This window comes from Maylandia zebra, linkage group LG6, assembly GCF_041146795.1.
Source record: "Maylandia zebra isolate NMK-2024a linkage group LG6, Mzebra_GT3a, whole genome shotgun sequence".
NCBI lineage: Eukaryota > Metazoa > Chordata > Actinopteri > Cichliformes > Cichlidae > Maylandia > Maylandia zebra.
Window position 1 is genome coordinate 40,993,480 of NC_135172.1, and position 20,042 is coordinate 41,013,521.

The 20,042-nt window shown below is 44.2% G+C and overlaps 1 protein-coding gene across 4 annotated transcripts in view; it reads left to right on the forward strand.

The window, feature by feature from the left end:
- Nucleotides 1-19,174, forward strand: part of rptor (regulatory associated protein of MTOR, complex 1) — a 209,975-nt gene extending 190,801 nt beyond the window's left edge. For 2 of the 4 annotated variants that reach the window (XM_012919090.3, XM_004538775.6), the window contains exons 29-37: nt 2-126; nt 1,037-1,162; nt 4,115-4,162; nt 13,292-13,398; nt 14,432-14,559; nt 15,781-15,867; nt 15,949-16,065; nt 16,180-16,309; nt 16,928-19,174. In XM_012919090.3, coding sequence (XP_012774544.1) covers nt 2-126; nt 1,037-1,162; nt 4,115-4,162; nt 13,292-13,398; nt 14,432-14,559; nt 15,781-15,867; nt 15,949-16,065; nt 16,180-16,309; nt 16,928-16,996 — 937 coding nt within the window. In that variant the 3' untranslated portion in view covers nt 16,997-19,174. The remainder of the gene's footprint in view (nt 1; nt 127-1,036; nt 1,163-4,114; nt 4,163-13,291; nt 13,399-14,431; nt 14,560-15,780; nt 15,868-15,948; nt 16,066-16,179; nt 16,310-16,927) is intronic. The other 2 variants (XM_004538776.6, XM_004538777.6) reach the window with 2 other exon arrangements.
- The last annotated feature ends 868 nt before the right edge of the window (nt 19,175-20,042 follow it).

Below are 20,042 nucleotides of genomic sequence, written 5' to 3' on the forward strand. Positions count from 1 at the left end.
GCTTTTGGGACTGGGAGAAGGGCGAGAGACTGGACTACTTCTACAACGGAAACCCTCGTTATACTCGCATCACATCCATGGAGTACCTGAACGGACACGACTGCTCACTGCTGCTCACCGCAACAGGTTTCTAACACACACACACGCACACAAGTGTGAGTTCAGATGCACAAGTGCATCCAAGTTATCAGCGCAAATGTCCACGCCCACTGGCAACAGCATAAATCGCAGAGAGGCTCATTTGTAGCAGCAACAAGCCTTAAACACTTGGCTGTTACACACAGAGCACTCATGTGTAGTCATCATCATTCATCAAAAGAAGAAAGCAATTACCCTCCATGGCTTTATCTTCATCACCCACAGGAACCGGAGAAAACAACTCGACATTAAAATACAAACACATTTATTTTGTTTGGTCTTCCTTCTGTTAAATTAAGCTAAGAAGCTTTGATAAAAGGCTTCAGTATTGATAAATCTAAATTCCATCTCATCAAAAAGTAATGTTCACTTATTCAGCTTTTCCCCATCACTCATGCTCTGAAGGATAGCAGGGCAGGACATTAGTTATAAAAAAGAATCAGCATTAAAAGAAGTAAAACGCAGGCTGTAAATCAAGTGGAGACTTTTATGGCCTGTAATAGCTTCCTCATAAGAGTGCACGGACGTGTTTTATCTTGGTGTCTTTGCCGTGTTTCAGCCGCAGAGGTTTTGGAGGTTAGATTCCTGCCTCGTTGTTTCTTTCTGGCGAGATGCTCACAGGCACAGAGCCTTTTAAGATGCCGCTCGGCGTTACACACTCTCCGTCTTCTTTTGAGGAGTGTGTGTTGACAGTCAAGACACAGTGTGTGTGTGAAAGAGTCTTGGTTCAGGGTTTTCATCAACGCAGTTCAACACTTTAAAGTGCATAAAGATTACAAACAGGATGCTGGTGTCTGTGCAGCTGCGTCCAGCCTCAGCGTTTACACCACGCTGCATTTTTTTTCCTGCCTCTCTCTCTCTTACTCTGTATCTTTCCCTCTCTCTCTCGTCTCTCCAGATGATGGAGCGCTACGGATCTGGAAGAACTTTGCTGACCAGAAGAATCCGGAGATGGTGACGGCGTGGCAGGGTCTCTCCGATATGCTGCCCACTACCCGAGGTCAGCCCTCCATCAGCACGCACAGTAAAGACCAACGCTCTTTATTACTGTGTCACCAACCCATCCGCAGTCCCACCCATACCCCAAAACCACAAACTGTCCCAAAGCATCCCAGTCATACGTCCTCATTGCTCCGCCTACAGAGAAGGTCTGAGAGGAGGGTTTTTTTCTCCTTAAACTAAGTAATGAAAAAAACTAAAAGAAAAAATTCAATTTTGCTGAAACGATACAGCCACAGCTGACAATTACAGTAAAGTACATCTAATAAAGTAGGTTAAGGTTACGTTCACACTTATTAAACACAGCTCAGGTTTTAGATGAATAAAAGAAAAAGTCCAACACATAACTGGACTAAAATCACACAGCACTGAAGCCTGAAGGTAGTTTTTCTTGTTTTTTTTTACAGTGTGTTTGGTGTTTTAAACCTCAGAAATTCATCTCTGAATAAAAGGTGGCACCGATGAGAGCATTTCAGTCGCACAGTGACCCAGACCCCATCAAACCCAGCAGCAAACACTCACTCGCACAGCTTCGGTTTTAATTACCGCACGTGTGCTCATCCCACAGAGCTGTTCAAATCACTAAAAATGTCAGATTTGAGGGGCAGCAGCCAGGGCAGACCACTTCACCGTCACTGGAAGTCCGGGAGAGTTTGTCACAAGCTGCTTTAAAAATAACCAATTTCACACAAATGAAAAATGACGCAGCCGAAACTTTATTTCCATACTTTTGCATTCGGGTTGTTTCTGCTGCCGGTGGCGGCCGGTTTAAGTCCACGAATGTAGGTCTAATTTAAAATCCGCTGTCAGCTTCACCTCCCTCACCTTCTCACACGTTCAACATCTGTCATATATACCTGTCACACCTGAAACAGCGGGGGCTGTTTAACCTACTGCGGGCCCTACATTCCAAGTCTGCACGTAATCAATCACGAAATGCAGAAGGTAGGTATTTCTCATTCTTCCCCTGTGAGACTGTTCACATTGCTTTAGTGATCGTTATAAAACTGGGACTGTGGACGTTGGTGGATCCGCTGCCATGTTTACCTTCGTGTTGACACACTTACACACAACTCCCGAGGCGGAGATATTCACAAATGCGATGCAGGCACCCACTGTACACACCTGTCAGACACTTCCACCCACCGGTGTGTTGTGTCAGGTTGCGCACGATCTCCTTAACTCTCTCCCCTGCTTTAAATTTCTGCCTCGAGCGTTTCTCAGCCGATACTACTGGGATGTTTTTGGGAGCAACTGTGACAGCTGTAAGAATGACTGTTTCTGAGCATAACCTGTGTGATAAACGCAGCGATTACCTACGTAGCGCTCATCCATCCGTATGAAAATGGTGCACTTTAGCACGAGCGCAGAAGTTTTTTTTTGTTTTTTTAATAACTGCGTGTCCCATATGAGATGCGGCACCGTGTTTGGCTAATTGGCAGCAGCCAGAGCAGAGCTGTCAGATTGAGTGACTGGCTGATTCAGTGCCTGACTGCATATCTGTGCAGAGGTGTGGACCTCATGCCGTGTGCACATACGTGTTTCCGTCATTACCGAGTCACCATATCTCTGCGGGCCCCTGCAGGGAGGAGACACACTTAACTAACAGCGGTCTCTGCCTGACTCTCACGACACAAACCGCCCTGAGAAGCTCTCCCTCCGCGGAGGACTGTCCGACAGCGAGCCACAGCCATGTTTTCTCTGAAACTTTAACATTTAATGGTGTGCTTGTTATCCTGGATGTGTCGTCGGTGACAGTCCACTGTTTTGCAGTCTGTATGCAGAACCTAGTGAAGGCATCAGTTTTAATATAAGCAGCCACTCAGATGAGACCTCGCTTGAAAAAGTTTTACTGAAGAATCCAGCTTTGGCTTGTTGTGCTCCAAAATGTAAAAAAAAATAAAAATGAACTTGGCAGTAGATCTCAGAAACCTCGGCAATCTCACGCAGACTCTGCTTTCCCTGGTGCATTCACACCCACCACCTCCTGGCCCAGTATTCAGTTCTGAGTTATTACCATTGCTTGGAACGTCTTTCAGATTGAGTACAATAACGCTGTGTTTAGAATTTTTAAGATTTTTAGCGTTGCCTCAGCTGCATTAATAATGTAAAACCCAATGAAATATTACACAAGTCTGTCTTCTCGCTGCCAAAATCCTGCTCTACCTCTGTAGGCAGTTGCAACAAGACTGAGCATTTCTCAAGGAGATGCTGCCAGACAAACACACTCACACAAGAGTACCAGCAGGACCTGTCCTCACTCAACCCGCCCCCCCTCCCATCGTCCAATAACACGCTCCTGTGCTGTTTTTCATCAATGATCCATCTCTGTGGACTGTCTGGCTTTTTGTTATTTTGCTGGGTCTTTGATATTGTTTTGTGGTCCCCCCCCCCCCCCCCCCCCCCCCCCCCCCGAGAGAGAGAGGCTGAACAAGGCAGCAAGACCGAAGCAACAAGTCTCCATAAGAATCCATACATATTTGTGCACCTTGATTATTTCCAGGTGTTGTTTTTGTTATTGACCAGCCACAAACTGATGCACACTCAGCTCCACCCTGCCTGCTTTTTAACGCTGTGGGTGAAGGGATCTTAGATTCTGCGTCCTGCAGGTTCGGATGCTGGGGACGCAGTTTGTAATGCAGAGGTGGCAGCTCGGCTCAAATCTCCTTCCGCTCTTTGGTGTTGACGTGCCGCTGTTTGTCATTTGGGAGTTACCACGCTGGGAAGCAGCAGCCTTGTTCATCCCTCTGCTCTTCAAGTGCATGTAGAGTAATACCCATGAAGTGGCGAGGAGTACCCACCGTCACTTCATGGGTATTACAGCTCTGTTAGGTGTGTGTGGATGTTTGGGTTAGCATGCACAGGGGTTCTTGCTAATTTGTCGCTTGCTTTGTTACGTTCCTGCTCTCCCCCCCCCCCCCCCCCTTCTCCATCTTCCCTTCCTTCCTCCATACGCTCCTCTTCCCCCTGCTCGCAGGTCTGGCCAGAAGGGTCTCCATCTATCTTGACAGGAGTAAGCAAGGAGGTGAGTGTTGCATTTCCCTTCTATTCTCCCTCACTACTAAAGCACGTGCTGCACTAAACAGCCAAGGGTGTGTCTTTCATTTAGAAATTTCCTTTATTCCCCTGACCACTACCAGCACGCTTCATTCATTCACCTGTCTGGTGATGTTTCATTACTCCATCCCTGACAGTCAACCCAAGTTCAGAGCACGCTCCATGAAGAAAAAACTTCCACTAGCACAGACATGTCCTCTTCAGAAGGCCAGCACAAACTTTTTAAAGTTGATATCAAAAGCTCTTAATTCCTACCTCCTTTAACCTTTAACTCTAATCAGGTTGTTATTTACAAACTTAGTTTTCCTTAATTTCAGACAAAAGTGAGAAAGCAGATTTCTGTTCCTCTAGCCAGCGACAGTTTAATGAATGTCAGATTGTAGCAGCTGTCTGCACTTGAGTCTTTTGCAATAAAAGATTCTGGTTTTCAGAGGCAGTGCATGTCAAGCAATATCAGTGTAAATAAGCCAGTGTTACCTAAACAGATAATTATGCAGATGTTAAATGAGCAGTTAAAAATCAGCCACTGCTCAAACAATCAGAACCCACTTTGTAAGTAAACACTGGGAGATTCTTGCAGCTATATTTAGCTGGCTAACTAACCGCCCTAATCTTTAAAACTAACCAGTCATGAAAGTTTAAAAAGCTGCAGGACATGTAAATGGCGTGTGACCATATGAACTTCATGTCTAAATGGTATTATGCTAAATTGAACTAAATCTCCATGACCAAGGCAAAAATCAGTGAAAAATGGCTGATTAGCTTTAGACATGTTGGTTCTTTGTTAGCAGTAAGCTTCATTTTTAGTAACATAACTCTCTAAATACACTGGAATGGTTTGCTGGGATATATGCAAACATCCTCAAAGTGTATACACACTGCAGGAGACACATTAGCTGTGATCTGATTATATTGAAACTGTAACCCCAAAAAGTAATCTCTGTGGAAATATTGTTTGGCTTCTTTAGATTGTGAGGAACTGCAAAAAAGATCATCCTTAAACCCATGCATCATAACTTCAGCCACACGCACACCGCTTTGACTTGGCTAGTTATTCAGCTTTTAAATTATGGGATCCTTGTACCGAACACTCAGTTGCAGGCACATTTGCAAATGGGTATTTGATTAACTCGGCATGTAAAATAATACTTTCACATAGCTGCATAGTCTCCAGTCACTCTTCATCGTCACCTCAAACAGCTTCTTTCATTTATTTAAAAAAAACGTGCACACACACAAATTGAATCTGGTCCCATGGGTGTCGGTGTTTAATTGGGACTATGTCTGTCTCACTGGAGGGTTCAGCCTGTTAAACTTCAGAGGAAACAGTGGAATTACAGGACTGCGGCTGGCAACTGGCTCTGAGAAGTTATTCCTGCAGCAGCTGCATTAGTATGCAGAGGCTGTCGCTGGAGGTAGAGCTTTGTGCAGAAAACAAGAGGGATAAGGTTTCTAGGTAAAAATGGGAGAATTCTTAAGAGGGAAGGTCAGACAGGGGTTAAAAGGGGTGGATAAGTAGGCGGATGGCAGAGGAGAAGATTGGAAGACAGGATAGATGGAGAGAAAATAAGGAAAGAAAAGTTGGAGATGACTTGAAAATAAGGTCATGCTCGTGTTTATTTAAGGCTGAAAGGAAGCACAGAGAGAGCAAACCAGAAATTTCTAATCAGTGTTTGTTCTGGGGTTAGATGGACTGAAGCGAACAAACGTCACAGCTCTGCAGATTAGACTAAGAGCCGATCTAATTAAGTTCTGATACATATAATTGCAATATGTTACAACACAGCTTTGTCCTTTGTTTTATTTTTATTCCTTTTAATGCCATTAGGTTTGTTTCTTTTTTTCTCCTCTTTAATCATCTTTCTCTTTGTCCCTTTTCTTGTGCATGAGCAGAAGTAGGGCTGACTTCGCTTCTTTGGTTAAATGGAGACACGCTTTGTGTCCTGCTTTACATTCAGCCTTGCTGCCTGGGACCTTGTTAACATCAGGCCTCCAGAACCTTGTGTGAAGTTGCAGTGATACAAAAGGCTGCAGGGTTTTTGTCTGCAGCTTTTACATAAACGCACATCACAGATTTTCACTGTTTTGTAGGTGAACACATTTTTAAAAACTACATAATAAAAAGCTAAAGAGATTATTGTCACTACAGGATTCTAAAAATGTATAACGTTTGATATAAAATTCCTAAAATATATAAATTATTATTTTTTAGATGTAAAGCCAGTGTTTATATTCAGGATCTGACGCCTCGATCATCTTCTACAGCTGATTGGGTGCCGGAGTTTAGAAAAGCAGCCACTGGGAGGTGAATCAGGAAGATATTCCTGCCTGTGAGACCTCCAGCAGCAATCCTGGATCAGAACCCATTTCCTTAAGTTATTTAAAATGGCGTGAGAACTTTGTGCTAGTCTCCTCTCCCCAATAATCAGATCAACAGGTGATAATGTCGGCCGCTTAGAGCTCATTTCAGGAGGTCTGTGTCAGCCAAGCAGGTCCGAGCTCTTTCAAAGGTTAACCAAATGCCAAAGTGGGGAAGTCTCCCTGCCCGTCAGAACGCTCCCGTATCGTGACATCATTGTCTATCAGAGGCACGCGCGTGCTGGGTAAGTTCCCAGTAATCTTGGAGGTTTATTACCAGAATCCTGGAAGACCTTTTCAAAGCAAACAGGATAAAGTGAGGAGATTGAAAAACGCTGAGGGAGAGAAGAAGCAGGAAGGCCTCAGCGCCAGTTTTAATAAGCTGCAGTGTGTGGGATAGTTAGGCCGTCACTGGAGATAATGGTGCAGAATAAGAAGTCAGAGGAAGGCGTCTTCTCCGGAGAGGAAAGATGGGAGTGAATCAAAGATATTTATGCAAAGGAATAGATAAATATCACAAATTGGGGATTTTCTTGGCAAACTGGTGCCGGAGCAGTGATGATCCACCACAAGCCTGCTGGCTGTTACTGGTGTTAAACTAGCTTTTTTTGCCCAGTTAATGATTCAGCAAGGGGAAGGCCATCTGCTAACAATATCAGTGCCGTTTTTGACTGGGGAGGACTCAAGCAGAGAGGGCGAAATACCAGATTTAAAGAGAGATTGTACCTGGAAGCTATCTATGCCTCCACCTCTGTAACGTGGTCAGATTTCCAGCTGAGGAAACATTGCCCACACTCCTTTTGCCAGCTCCTTCCTTCTCACAACTCAATTCCACAAGTCCACATTGATTTCTGTGTGGGTAACTAAGACCCGCTCAGGCCCACAAAGGTTCCCTCTAAGGCAGGATGATATCCCGTTTTGAGCAGCCGAGTGTTGTCTGCAAGAGACAGAACTGAAAGGTTTGGTTTAAGGTTTCAGATCTGTGACCCTCTGAACTCAAAGTGAAGTTTTTTGACAGCTGTCAGGGAGAATTTAGCCGCTTGAAGTGGGACAGAAGGGAAGAGCTAACGCGGGAAAGATAGTGGAAGCGAGAAGTTAGCGAGAGGAGCACCTGGATAGAGAGGCAGAGAGATGGAGAGACAAACGAGACTGCAAGCCGGCGTACAGCTAAATGTTCTTCGAGCGTCTCAAGCTTAATATATCTTAATTAGGACTGAAGCATCAGCTCCAGCAGGGGTGAATGGGGGCTGCACACTGCTTCACTGCTATTTTGGGCATTGATTTTAATTCAAAAAGTGTTCCTTTATCTCTTCTGATCCTCTTTCTTTTCTAGAATATTTTCTAGAATGTAACAGAAGCAACAAGTCAGCCATATTTCTTTTAATCGGCTTCTTTTAGTCATCAAGTCAGTGGAACATCTGGGAAGTTTGCGCTTTGTCACTTTGCCCAGGAAGTTAACTAAAAAGAGTTAAGTCATTAGCGCATGATGCATAGAAATTGTGACTTTTGTTTCACATAGAAAGAGTTAAGAAAGGAAATCTTCAGAAGAAAGTCACAAAGGCTGTGTTCAAGGAGCATCGTGTTTCAAATCCCTGAGACAAGAAATACAATTTCAAACTCAGCCGTATTATCAGACTTCAGTCAGCATCTGTATGGAATATTTCTGATTTGGGGCTGTGACTCTGGTCAGGGACTCTGCCTTCCACGTGAATGCACCTAAAAGCGTAAAGCAGGGAGAGCAGGAGCAAGACCTTTGTACAAAACAGAACAGGCTTCGGTGCCAACAGGTAGGACACTGATCAAGTTAGACGCAGTGTAAAAAGGTGGCACTGGGGTGGAGGTGTGCTGTGACACAGCTGGCAGATTCACAGCAGCTATAGGCAGGCTGAAGGAAGTCGAATAGCTTATTCCCTGTGAGCAGTACCAGAGGTAATGTGGTAAACACTGCAATCAGCTGACTTGCCAGGAGTGCAGCCTGAGTTTGACATTCCCAAAAGCAACGTTTGCCAAACATTACCAACTTCATTTTGTGTCATTACCGAAACAAATGATGAAACTAATAAAGGGTGAAAGCAGCTAATATTTTGCTCGTCATCTGTTTAATTTGTAATGACGTTTGTTTTCGAATCACTATATGCTTTAGTTCTGCCCGGCAGTCCTTTAATGCTTTGCAGGAAAAGCAGGTCTGTGCATCATTTTATTTGACTCCAGTTTTCCCCTGACTTTGAGAACCACTGGCCCAAAGAATTTCTTATTGTGAGAGCACACAGAGAAAGGCGTTGATGAGCTGTATGTAAATCTTTGGGAAAGTTTGCTGATGTGCGTTTCCTCCTGCACACACTTCAGTGCACTGGGGAATCTTCCCTTCTCCCCTCCACTCATTGTAACCCAGATTTCCTCATTACCAGTCTGTCAGCCTCAAAGGGAATGCCGCCTCCTCCTTTTCACAGCGTGAGAAGCCCGCACAGTCTTGTGAAGCGGTTTCCCCTGCATGCTATTCCCCAACATGTGCCAAGGCACACCGGCGGCGTGACGCCCGAGCGGGCCGGGTGACGTCACGCTTTGATTTGAAGCCGCCGCACGGGGCTTGGGTTTTCCTGACAGTGTAAGAGAAGCCGAGCGGTAGTGTTACACAGCAGCGGAAGCTCAGTCACGACTGATAAATGAGACGCGTGAATGATTCGAGATCAGCCGGGGGAGATGTCTAATAATTAACGTGTTCGCTCTTCAACAAGGTTTAGGAAGAGCAAAGAAAATAGCTTCTTCTCTTTTCATCTACACTTCGTTTTGCAAAGGAAGCAAATGAGAATAAAAATAAGCAGTGTTAAAAAAAATTAGATGAATGTATGAAGCAAGGTGCTGACACAGGTGGGTGAGCTGGAGATGGCTATTGATTGTGTAAAAACAGGAGGAGGAAGTGACTCAGAGAGAAAGGAGGAGGAACAGGAGGAAATGAAGCTTGGCGTGATGAGTTTCAAGAGGATAGAAAAGGAGGCTGTTTCTGTAACGTCTGTGGTGAAAGCACTCCTGCAAGAAAGGGGGCGAGATGGAGTGTGTTTTTAATGTGTGTTTTGCTACCTGCCCCATTATTTCTTCTCCTCCACCATTCAACCCTCCATTAGAGCATCTGCACTCTGGCTTGTTGGAAATGCATTTCTCCATCTGCGCCAAGGTTATCAAAGTGAGCTAAGAGGATTTATTCTGTTTACTAAAATGAAAAAAAGATGCATTATGTACTTTGAAAATTACGTCAATTAAAATGGAAAACACACAGGCTTTAGCTTTTAACACAACACAGACAAGGTGCAGTGACACGTACTGTATATGTACAGAGAATCAAGTAGTTTGTGTGCACCCTCATTGTGGTTTAATAGAATAACCTTCCTTGCTTTAATTTGCCCCGTGACCTTTGTAACCCCTCATTTCCGGTCTGTCTCGCCCATCATTTCCTGTCATTTTGGCTTTCACTGAAGGCAGAAAAGCCTCCGAAAAATGCAGACGAGCAGCACGTGTGGTTAAAGCTCCATTAAAATGCTGGTCACTGCAGGTTAGCTGACCAGACATAAATTTAGTAGTTCGCACAGAGTTTGAAGGTCTTGCACATCTAATATGCATAAAACCTGTTACGTGTGTTAATCCTGAGCCGCTTGATAGAAAAGATTTGCTTCCAGTCTGTCGTCCAGACGATTGATGTCAGAGGTCTGTTCAGGTTAATGCTCTCAGAATCATGTGACTTTCATCTGTCTACCATTTGCTATTAAAGCATGCCGCTAGCTTTGCCCTTTAAAACTGTGCCGCCACTATCAAGCATGTTAACTCATAGTTTAAAGCCAGAAGCTGCAACTTCTCTGTTTTCACTGTACGGTCAGCCGATCGAGCTCCTGCTCATTTTCTCCAACACAAAAAAAAAAAGGTTATTACTGGTCCGAGTTTCCTGCGACAGAAAGAGAGAGAGGCAGAATTACTGTGTGCAGCGATAAAGCTGAAATTACACTCCTGCCTTCAGTGGATCATTTCAGTAAATTATGAATATTCTGCACTTGTCTCAGTAGGCATTTGCTTAATTATTTATCTGTTTTATTCTTGACAGTAAACAGTTTGTAGCATTTAAGTGGCTTTGCTGTTACATTTGAATTATGGCTAAACGAGCACCTTTGAAAGTATTGGCTTTTGTTTGTTTGTTGTTTTATGAACGCAGATATTTTAGTGGTTGTTCTGGATTCATTTTGCTTGCCAGCGGCAAATATTAGTGTTGCTGCTTTACTCAAAGGCAGGCCAGACTGCAGTGTGAAGAGCAGCGAATGGGAGCAGCCGAGGGATCGTTAGCCAAATAAAGATATCTGGTGCATAGGACCAGCAGGGGGGTCAGCTTAGACCTGGAGGGGTGCTGAACCCTGACTATACACACAAAGTTGGCTTGTAACTACACTCATCAGCCACTTTATTAGGTATGTCTCACTCTACCACGTTGGACCCTCTTTTGCCTTTTCTTTAGAGACTTTGGCTCGTGTTAACACGACAGCATCATGCACTTGCTCCAGAGTCGTCAGCCGCACATCCTGCTCTCCTGTTACACCACATCATGAAGTTGCTCTATTGGTGACTCCATCCATCCGCCCGGTGGTGCCAGTGTCCGGCAGCCTCGCCTCTGTCAGTGCGCCCCAGGGTGGCTGTGGCTACAATGTAGCTTGCCATCACCAGTGTGTGAATGTGTGTGTGAATGGGTGGATGACTGGATATGTAAAGCGCTTTGGGGTCCTTAGGGACTAGTAAAGCGCTATATAAATACAGGCCATCCACTCTCTGCTGCTAATCCTTTCCAGGGTCGCGGGGGGGCTGGAGCCTATCCCAGCTGTCTTGGGGCGAGAGGCAGGGTCCACCCTGGACGGTCGCCAGTCTGTCGCAGGGCTAACACATAGACGCAGACGACCATTTGCTCTCACATTCACACCTCTGGGCAATTTAGAGTTTCCAGTTAACCTATCCCCACTAACTGCATGTCTTTGGACTGTGGGAGGAAGCTTGAGTACCTGGAGAGAACCCACGCAAAGATGGGGAGAACATGCAAACTCCACACAGGAAGAACCCGCCCTGATGGTGGACCTTAATGCTGTGAGGCAACAGTGCTAACCACTGTGCCACCATGCTGCCTCTATTTGTGACTGTGGAAGCTATTAACAGTCATAAAGCGATGGACGTGGTCAGCACATGGTTACTGTAGACTTCCTGTCAGCTTCAAGCTGTCTGGAATCAACAAGGTGTTTTCACCTAGAGAACGAGCACTCACTGGGTGTCTTCCCTCTTTCTGGCCATTCTGTGAACCCTGGAGATGGTTTTAATGGAAAATCCCAGCACATCAGCAGTTTCTGAAATACTCAGCCCAGCTGGCACCAGCAACCATTCAATGACATTCAAAATCATTTAAATCACCTTTCTTTTCCGCTCTAATGGTTCATTTGAATTTTAGTAGATAATCTTCACCATGCCTACGTGTCTAAGTGCGCTGAGCTGCTACCTTGTGATTGGCTGGTTAGAGATTTATGTTAATGAGCAGTTTAACTGGTGTAAAATGGCTGGTGAACGTATTTTATGGGGGTTCATATTTACTAAGCCTGCTGGAAAGTTTCAGAAAATAATTTTCCTCCATGAGAGCCCTCCTGTTTTTCCTAAAAACAATTTTAGAGTGTTAGCACAAATTCGCGTTATGTCCCGTACATCTGTTTTCTTAATCGCTGATTCAGTTCAGTCGCTGGAGCTTATCCCAGCTGTCATAGAGCAAAACAGTGGGTACACTCTGGTCATGTCACCAGTCCGTCGCCCCATTCATCCTCACACTCCCATTCAAACTTGGGTCAAAGGATTTAAACTGACTAACAGCAGTAAAGAAAAGGAGGAGGCATTTATTTGCTGTTCAGCTTGTTGAACTGTTCAAATTAATAGTGTCAAAACTAGAGACCATAATTGACCAGTTGACCAGTGAACAGTGCAGCACAGCTTGTGCTGCACTGTTCACTTGATTCCTGCTGTGACTGCCAGCACACGAAGAGTCCTGCTGTCTTCAGCTTCTTCCTTCCTCACTTTTTCGCTCGAGTGCCATTTGACTCATCAAAGCCGGAATCTGCTGACAGGCGCAGTTCCAGGGTCAGTGTTTGCATCTCCCAGTGGTCGTCCTGACAGGGAGGATGCAAAATGCTAAACAATGCTTCAGTCTGCATGAAGTGCGCCTTTGTACACTCGGGAATGACTTGGTTTTAATGGTCCGAGTTTTACTGCAAAAACATTTCTTCTGCACCTTTACACTCTGCAGACAGCAGGGTTTTTGCTCATTCTTTGATTGTTCCTTTCTGTTGTATTTATTAGTGACGCACTGGTGCAGGAGCCTGCCGCACTAATCTTTCATTTGACTTGGTACATGTGTCAGCGTGAGCCTCCTGAAACCTCCGACAGATTGCGTGGGCTGTGTATTACTGGGATCAGCACATGTTCTGTGTGTTTAGCAGCTGTGTTTATAGGTGTTTGTAAAGGTCCCTTTTTAAATGAAATTTAAAAAAAACATCAAATTCAAACTGCAGCTCGCAGACTGTGTGCAAATTATTCTTATGCTGTTCGTGTAATTGTGATTAAAAGCCACCTTCTGTTGTTTTGAAAACAATAAATAATCCTGGTGTGTGCTTCGTATCGAGCGCACAGTCCCATTTGTGCTTGTTGTAAGTGTCGCTGTGTCGTCCTGTGTTTGTAGGAGCAGGTATGGTCGTGGACTGGGAGCAGGAGACGGGGTTCCTCATGACGTCTGGAGACGTCCGAGTCGTCAGGATCTGGGACACTGACAGAGAAATGAAGGTCCAGGTACTCGGCACACCTCACTGCTTTGTGTTTCTCTTCATTAGTTTTATAAAATCGGGTAAAAGAGCTGAGGGCAAATGGAGCATCTGTTGGTCTGTGTCAGTCAAGTGTGACTCTCTGCCCTCCTTCTAGTTCCTAAATCATTGTCGTGACCTTCATCTGATTTAGTTTATTCCTTCATGTCTCTGGAAAGTAGTTTCAGAAAATATGAGACTTGCAGGTTTCATGTTTCTAAGTAGAATTTCAATCTTAACGAGACTTTTATTGCCATTTGTCATAAATCTAAACATCAAAGGAAAAGAGGGAGACAGCAGAGGAGGTTCAGGGATGTAGTGAAGGAGGACATGCAGAGGGACAGGGTGAGATGGAAGCAGATGATTCGCTGTGGCGACCTCTACAGAGTGCAGTTGTTGTGATCTAAACGTCAACACTTTACATCAGATCTTCTGTGTATCCAAAAATCACACTTTGGTCCTTTCACGATTCGTTGACAATACAAAATGATCCTTTAGCAGGATTTTGAGTCTAGCTTTCAACTTTTCCCAAACGAGGCCGCTGTGTGGAAGCATTTTGGTGGAATTTTAGATTTAAGCTGTAATATTCATCAGGAACAACTCGGATTACTTTCTTGGTGCTAAAACATGAAAACAACCCTGTTTTTGAGGCGTTTCACATTAAAACTTAATGTGTTCACGGAGCTCTCTGCTGCTGCTGCTGCTGTTTGTTTGGGCAAAGTAATGGAAGTGTGAGGCAGAGCCGGTACCATTAGTGTGGTTTCTTTCTTTTCTCCTTGTTTTTACACATCTAATGGACCTCGGTGTGCTAATCATTGTCATGATGGATGGACTTAATACAAGTACAAATGGCCCCAGTCTCGCCTATGGCTGCATATTGATGCTGCGCCCAGCTTCAAATGAGCCAACAAAGCACATGATTGATGATTTTAAAGGAGGTTTAATGTGAAATGAGCGTTACCTTTACAGACCTTAACAAGAGGATTTGTGTGTGTTCTTGTGTGCGTGTGTTCGTGCGCCAGGACATCCCAACAGGAGCGGACAGCTGTGTGACCAGCCTCTCCTGCGACTCCCAGCGTTCGCTGATCGTTGCCGGTCTGGGTGACGGGTCTGTGCGGGTCTTCGATCGGAGGATGGGCCCCAATGAATGGTAGCCTCCCATCATCACTTTCTAATCCCATTAAATCACTTTCAAATTTATGATTTCTCAGTACGGTTTTATTTTACTGTCTCAACGTTATTTAATTTCACTAAAGAACATACATGGCAGTTTCTCCTACTCCAGACTCGTGCATTATTCACTTCTCTAATCTATATTTATTGTATGTAGTGTGCCATAAATCTCCCTTTGGGGTTGCCTCATCCTTTAATGGACCCCGTGCCCCCAGCTTGGTTAAACATTATTTTAATTTCAGCCCCTGAGGGGGAAAACAAGGCAGTTAAAACATGAAGTGGCCCATAAATCTTTAAATGAAGCTAATTTAATAGTTCCCCTTCAGGCTGGGAGTTACATCTTTCAGCAACTGTTGCCTCCCCATGTTGATCAGCCCAGAGCTGATGGTTGGACTCGGTCTTAGGAAAATTTTGTATAGAGAAGCTTCTTTTTTCAGTGCTTGGAGAAAAGAGTCCTTAAAATTCGGCCTTAGACAGATCAGGCGCTCGTTCTGGCACATCTGTGCTCCGACTGTAAAGTGTTTCTTTACTTATCCGGTAATTCGAGCGCCGCTCAGCCCCAAGAAGATGGTCATACAAAATAAAATCAGAAAGACTGTTTTTTCTCCCCACCTTGATGCCACTCTGCCACCCAGTGGTTTGTCATCCTCGTTACATGTAGAGCAGCAGGATTTATCTTCAGTTTTGTTTTGTTTTTTTTAATACCACACTGGTTACCCAAGAAGAAAGTCACCACCCAGTTAAATCAGCGGTCAGATCAGAGCCTTTCTACTGAATGTGCACCCAGCTTTACTGTACAGCCAGATCGTTTAGTCACATTACTTGATTTGCTTTTAATTAAGGAAAGAAAGAAATTTAACGACTGTAACGGCGTTTAAAGTGTTGCTGGATGAGGCTTCAAGAAAAGCTCCTTCGTGTGATAGACACGTGTTTTTATTCTCGCTTCTGCTGCAATCATTTAATTCTTCAGGGCTTTTTCACACCCAGTTAGCCCAAAGCAGTGAGTCAGTCAATCAAAACACAGTGAGTAGCAGATATTTTCGGCCTCACTGCACCCATGGATGATCAGACACTAGAGGCTCTCCTGTTGGTGGTGAAAATACCACTTAATGTACCAAAAGACATATTTTTTAAATGGTTTGTTTTGACTTGATGTCACTTGTAGCGTAGTTAACTGACGCTTGTTGTGTCTCCGCAGTCGTGTGATGACCTACAGGGAGCACGGAGCCTGGGTGGTAAAAGCTCATCTACAGAAGGAGACAGACGGGCACATCATCAGCGTCAGGTATCCTCTTTCACCTGCTCAGACTCACAGACACTAACTTGAATGTTTTCTTGCCTGTGCTGACTCTGGTTATCCCGTCAGTGTTAACGGAGATGTGCGGTTCTTTGAGCCACGGATGCCGGAGTCCATCAATGTGCTACAGACGGTGAAAGGCTTAACGGCTCTAGACATCCACCCACAGGCCAACCTGTTCGCCTGGTGAGTTGGTTTGCTTGACGTTGGGTCAAACCCAGAGAATCAGATGCTTTTTCCTCAAGTAAATACCTAAATGCACGTGTGTGACTCTTTTCTGTTTCACTGTCGACCTTCCAGTGGATCGATGAACCAGTTCATAGCGGTCTACAATGCAAACGGCGACGTGATCAGCAACATTAAGTACTATGACGGTTTCATGGGACAAAGGATTGGTGCCATCAGCTGTTTAGCCTTCCATCCTCACTGGGTAAAACTAGAGCTCAACTGTGTATCTGTATCGTCTTTGTTGTTGTGTTAAGCTAACACCTATACCTGACACATAAATGTTATTAAAAAACTGAATATCTCTAATTTAGTGAAATTTAAAAAACAATGCATCCCAAAGTGGAAATGTTCGAGTGAGCTTTCCTTTAGAGGTACTTAGCCACAGCATTTAATCTGCAATTCAGTCTTCACTTTAAAACTGCACTCATCAATTTTATATCAAACAATTATGCAAATTGTGAAAGATGTTCCTTGTCACATTGAACCCAAAGAGAAATTTCATTTGTTTAGCTCATTTCTTTGGTTTTCTTACTCGGAGCTCATTAAATTTGCCTCCAGTCACAGTTGTTACCTCCTTTAGTGACAAACCTCCACATCAAAGAGCACTCGGGCAAAGTTAGCTGGTGTACACAGAGTCAGGTATTCTTCTCTGGAGCGGTGGGAGGTGAATATTGGGCTCGCAGTTAGTCAGAAACATGACGGCGAATGAATGCTAATGTCCGAACCTGGACAACACTGACTCTCTAGGTTGGTTACCAACTTCTGGTTAAAAGAAGTTACCAAGTAACCTCCCCTGTCTTTTCTCTCCGTCTCCCTGCAGCCTCACTTGGCGGTAGGCAGCAACGACTACTACATGTCCATCTACTCGGCAGAGAAGAGGCTCAGATAACACACCAGCATCCATCACCTCTCCTCCCCATCATCACACATGAATTGTGACCCTGAGCCTCAAGCACCGGGATGTAAATGACGTTCTTTTTTGTTTTTCGTGTACATATGCAATTACCACCCTGAATGTTCTAGTGATGGCTGCTGACGAAAACTCATGCTACAGACGACTCTCTATATATATTATATTATCATTGTTTATTCATATTCTTATTATGAAGCTAATGATTGTAGACTTGGCTGTGCTGAGTGTGTATATTTAAATAGCATCTACAGAAGAAGAGAGGTTCTATTTTAAAAAAGAAAAGAAAATGGTACCTGTCGATCACCGGGGGCCTCTCCTCGCCACACAGCGAGCATCACTACCTGAACAAACTCTGACCCAATCCAGATGTGGCGAGAGAGGACAGCACGCACACACTGTTCAAACACATTAACCGGTGCAGGAAACATGAACTCGCCACGCCACCGAACCCCGGTGCGTGTGCGTAAACTGGCCGAGGATGCGGAGTTTCGTGACTTCGCAGCACCTGCCGCCAAGACGCTTGGAAGGGCTTGGAAGGACGGACCCCGGAAAGGTGGATTGTGATTACTGTTCCCTGAAAACGTCAAGCCGGCAGACGTGACGAGTTTGTTTTTGTGAGTGTTAGAAGGAATTATAGCACAGATGTGCCCTGCCCACAGCAGGCTCTCATAGCCTTGGACTTGCCCAAAAAGACACCTGCTCCCATTCTGCAGTTCTCCTCCTCGCTTCCTTCGCCCCAGCGTGCCAAACAAAATCATCATTTCCATGCAGTCCCCTTCGCTGTGGCTCGGAGGGGTGTGCTTTTTGTTTTGTTTGTTTTAGCTAAACCTGCTTTGTTACTAGGATGACGCATGCCCTTGTATCTAGCACAGTGAGAGGAGAGCTAGCCAAGTACCTGGTCCTACCTGGAGACCGCGGCAGCTACCTACCTGCCTCTGCAAAGCAATAAGACTGCTCGTGATCGATCCAGCCTCAAGCTCTTCCTGTTTCCCACAGAAAAACACACTTCCATTTGGAGGGGGTGTTCGGCTGCCACAGTACAGCAATACAAACGCACACATTTCCATTCATGACAGCGAGTTTCCTTTAGACTTCATCGTATGGCTGTGCCATCTTTACCTGCTGTCACAGTAAAGATGGAGGTTTTTATGATTTACCTGAGGGTCAAACAAGCCCTCAAAAAGCTGCTTTCATTTTTATGGCTTCTGGAAAATACAAATAGAAGTAAAGCTTCTTGTTAATTTAAACCAATCAGGCGCAGCTTTGTCTTCATTCAGATCCTTTTTTTTTTTTTTTTTTTTTGATGAACCCCCGCTGCAGGGTTTCATTTCAGCTCTTATTTTGCTTTTATTGCAGACTTCTTTGGATTGATTATGTGTAACGGAGCGAAAGTGCGCCGCATGCTTAGAGAGCGCCGACTCACCTGTTGTTGCTCGCTGCATCAGGTTTTAGTCAGCCCCCTAGATTTCGCTCAGGTATTTCACGAGCCCCCGTTAGCCCCCTCCTCCCCCTGCAGCATGATAGGCAGGTGAGGTCAGTCACAAGCAAGAGATCATGAAAACTGACGTCAATGTGGTGCTCTTTCCTAAAGCTTTTTTTTTTTTTTTTTTTTTTTGTGCATTATCACCATCGTCGTGCCTCTCCTCTGAGGCAGCTTTGCCTTTTTAATCTTTTTTTTTTCGTTCTTTTCTTGTATTTTTCTATGTTTTTAATTCTTCTTTGTTCGCCTTGGCCTTGGGGGGTGGGTGGGGGAGCTTTAGCATTCAAAGGCTGCTCCCCCCTCTCTTTTCCTGCCACACCTCCCATCTGCATCGCGCCTCCCGAGCTCTACTTTTCCCCCACAGACGGAGTGGATTTGTAGACTGAAAGTGAACTGGAAACACCAAACATACCACACAACATGCAGTCCGGTCACCACGTCAGTCTCCACCCTCACACGCTCACTGAGCTGGTCCAAGCCCTCAGCTCACACTCACATTCATCTCTGAGTATCCTGCTTTGAGTTTTAAGATTTTAGAGCTGGACAAAAAGTCTTTAGTAGGAAAGGAAAAGTGAAACAATCAGGTTTGTGTCTGTGACTTCAGACTGCTTTGCTGACTGTGGTTCATAAAGCAGGAGATGAAATCAGTGAAATAAACCAAATACAACACCGGGTTTTGTCTGTTTCTTCAATGTGTATTCAAAGAAGCCTCCAGATGTTGCTGAGCTGTTTCTACTGAAACACACTACAAACAGGAGAATATCCTTTATGGATGAATTTCTAAATTATAAATAATTGTTCACAAACAAGCGTCTGTTGTCTTATTTTAATTTCTAGTTTCGTGTGAATTTATATTAATTTTGTAAAGTCAAAGAAAACTTTATGAAAAAAAAAAGAACATCTGCTTTGCTTTTCTAAATTAAAGAGAGATCTTAAAACTCCACTGCTTAGTTTATTAGAGTTATATTTTGTTTTAGGTTTGTTGTTAAGTCCCGGCACCACGTGGAAGCCTCAATGCACCACACACGCATTGTCTCATATCCTGAAGCTGCATCGGTTCAGCTGTTTCAAACAAATATGTAAGAAAACGATATATGTACTACTCAAAGCTGACGAGATCTCCTAGTGGTTCAAACTGAAACCAAAATAAAACCGGATTAGGGGAGGGCAAGGTTTCATGTTAATGTGGGCTTTGTTAGTTTTCTTGGAGTTTCTGAGATTTCATTCATTTAAACAACTTTTGTCTCAACTTAGTGCATCACCATATGTTTAACACCTGAGCTTGTTTCAAAGTTTGTGTCAATTTTACTTCTAAAAAAACCATAAACCAGTTGAATTGCATTTCTATAAAGTTGCACCACAAACTAACAGCTTGCATACATTCTACTGGCCAGCAGGAGGCGACACCTCTGGTTTCAAAAAGAGGACTAATTATATAGTAAATTGTATAGACCTATATAATATATACAAATTCTATATAATTATATAAGTGAGAAAATGGGACACTTGGCACATGTTATTTTTGACCTCATTAAACATTTA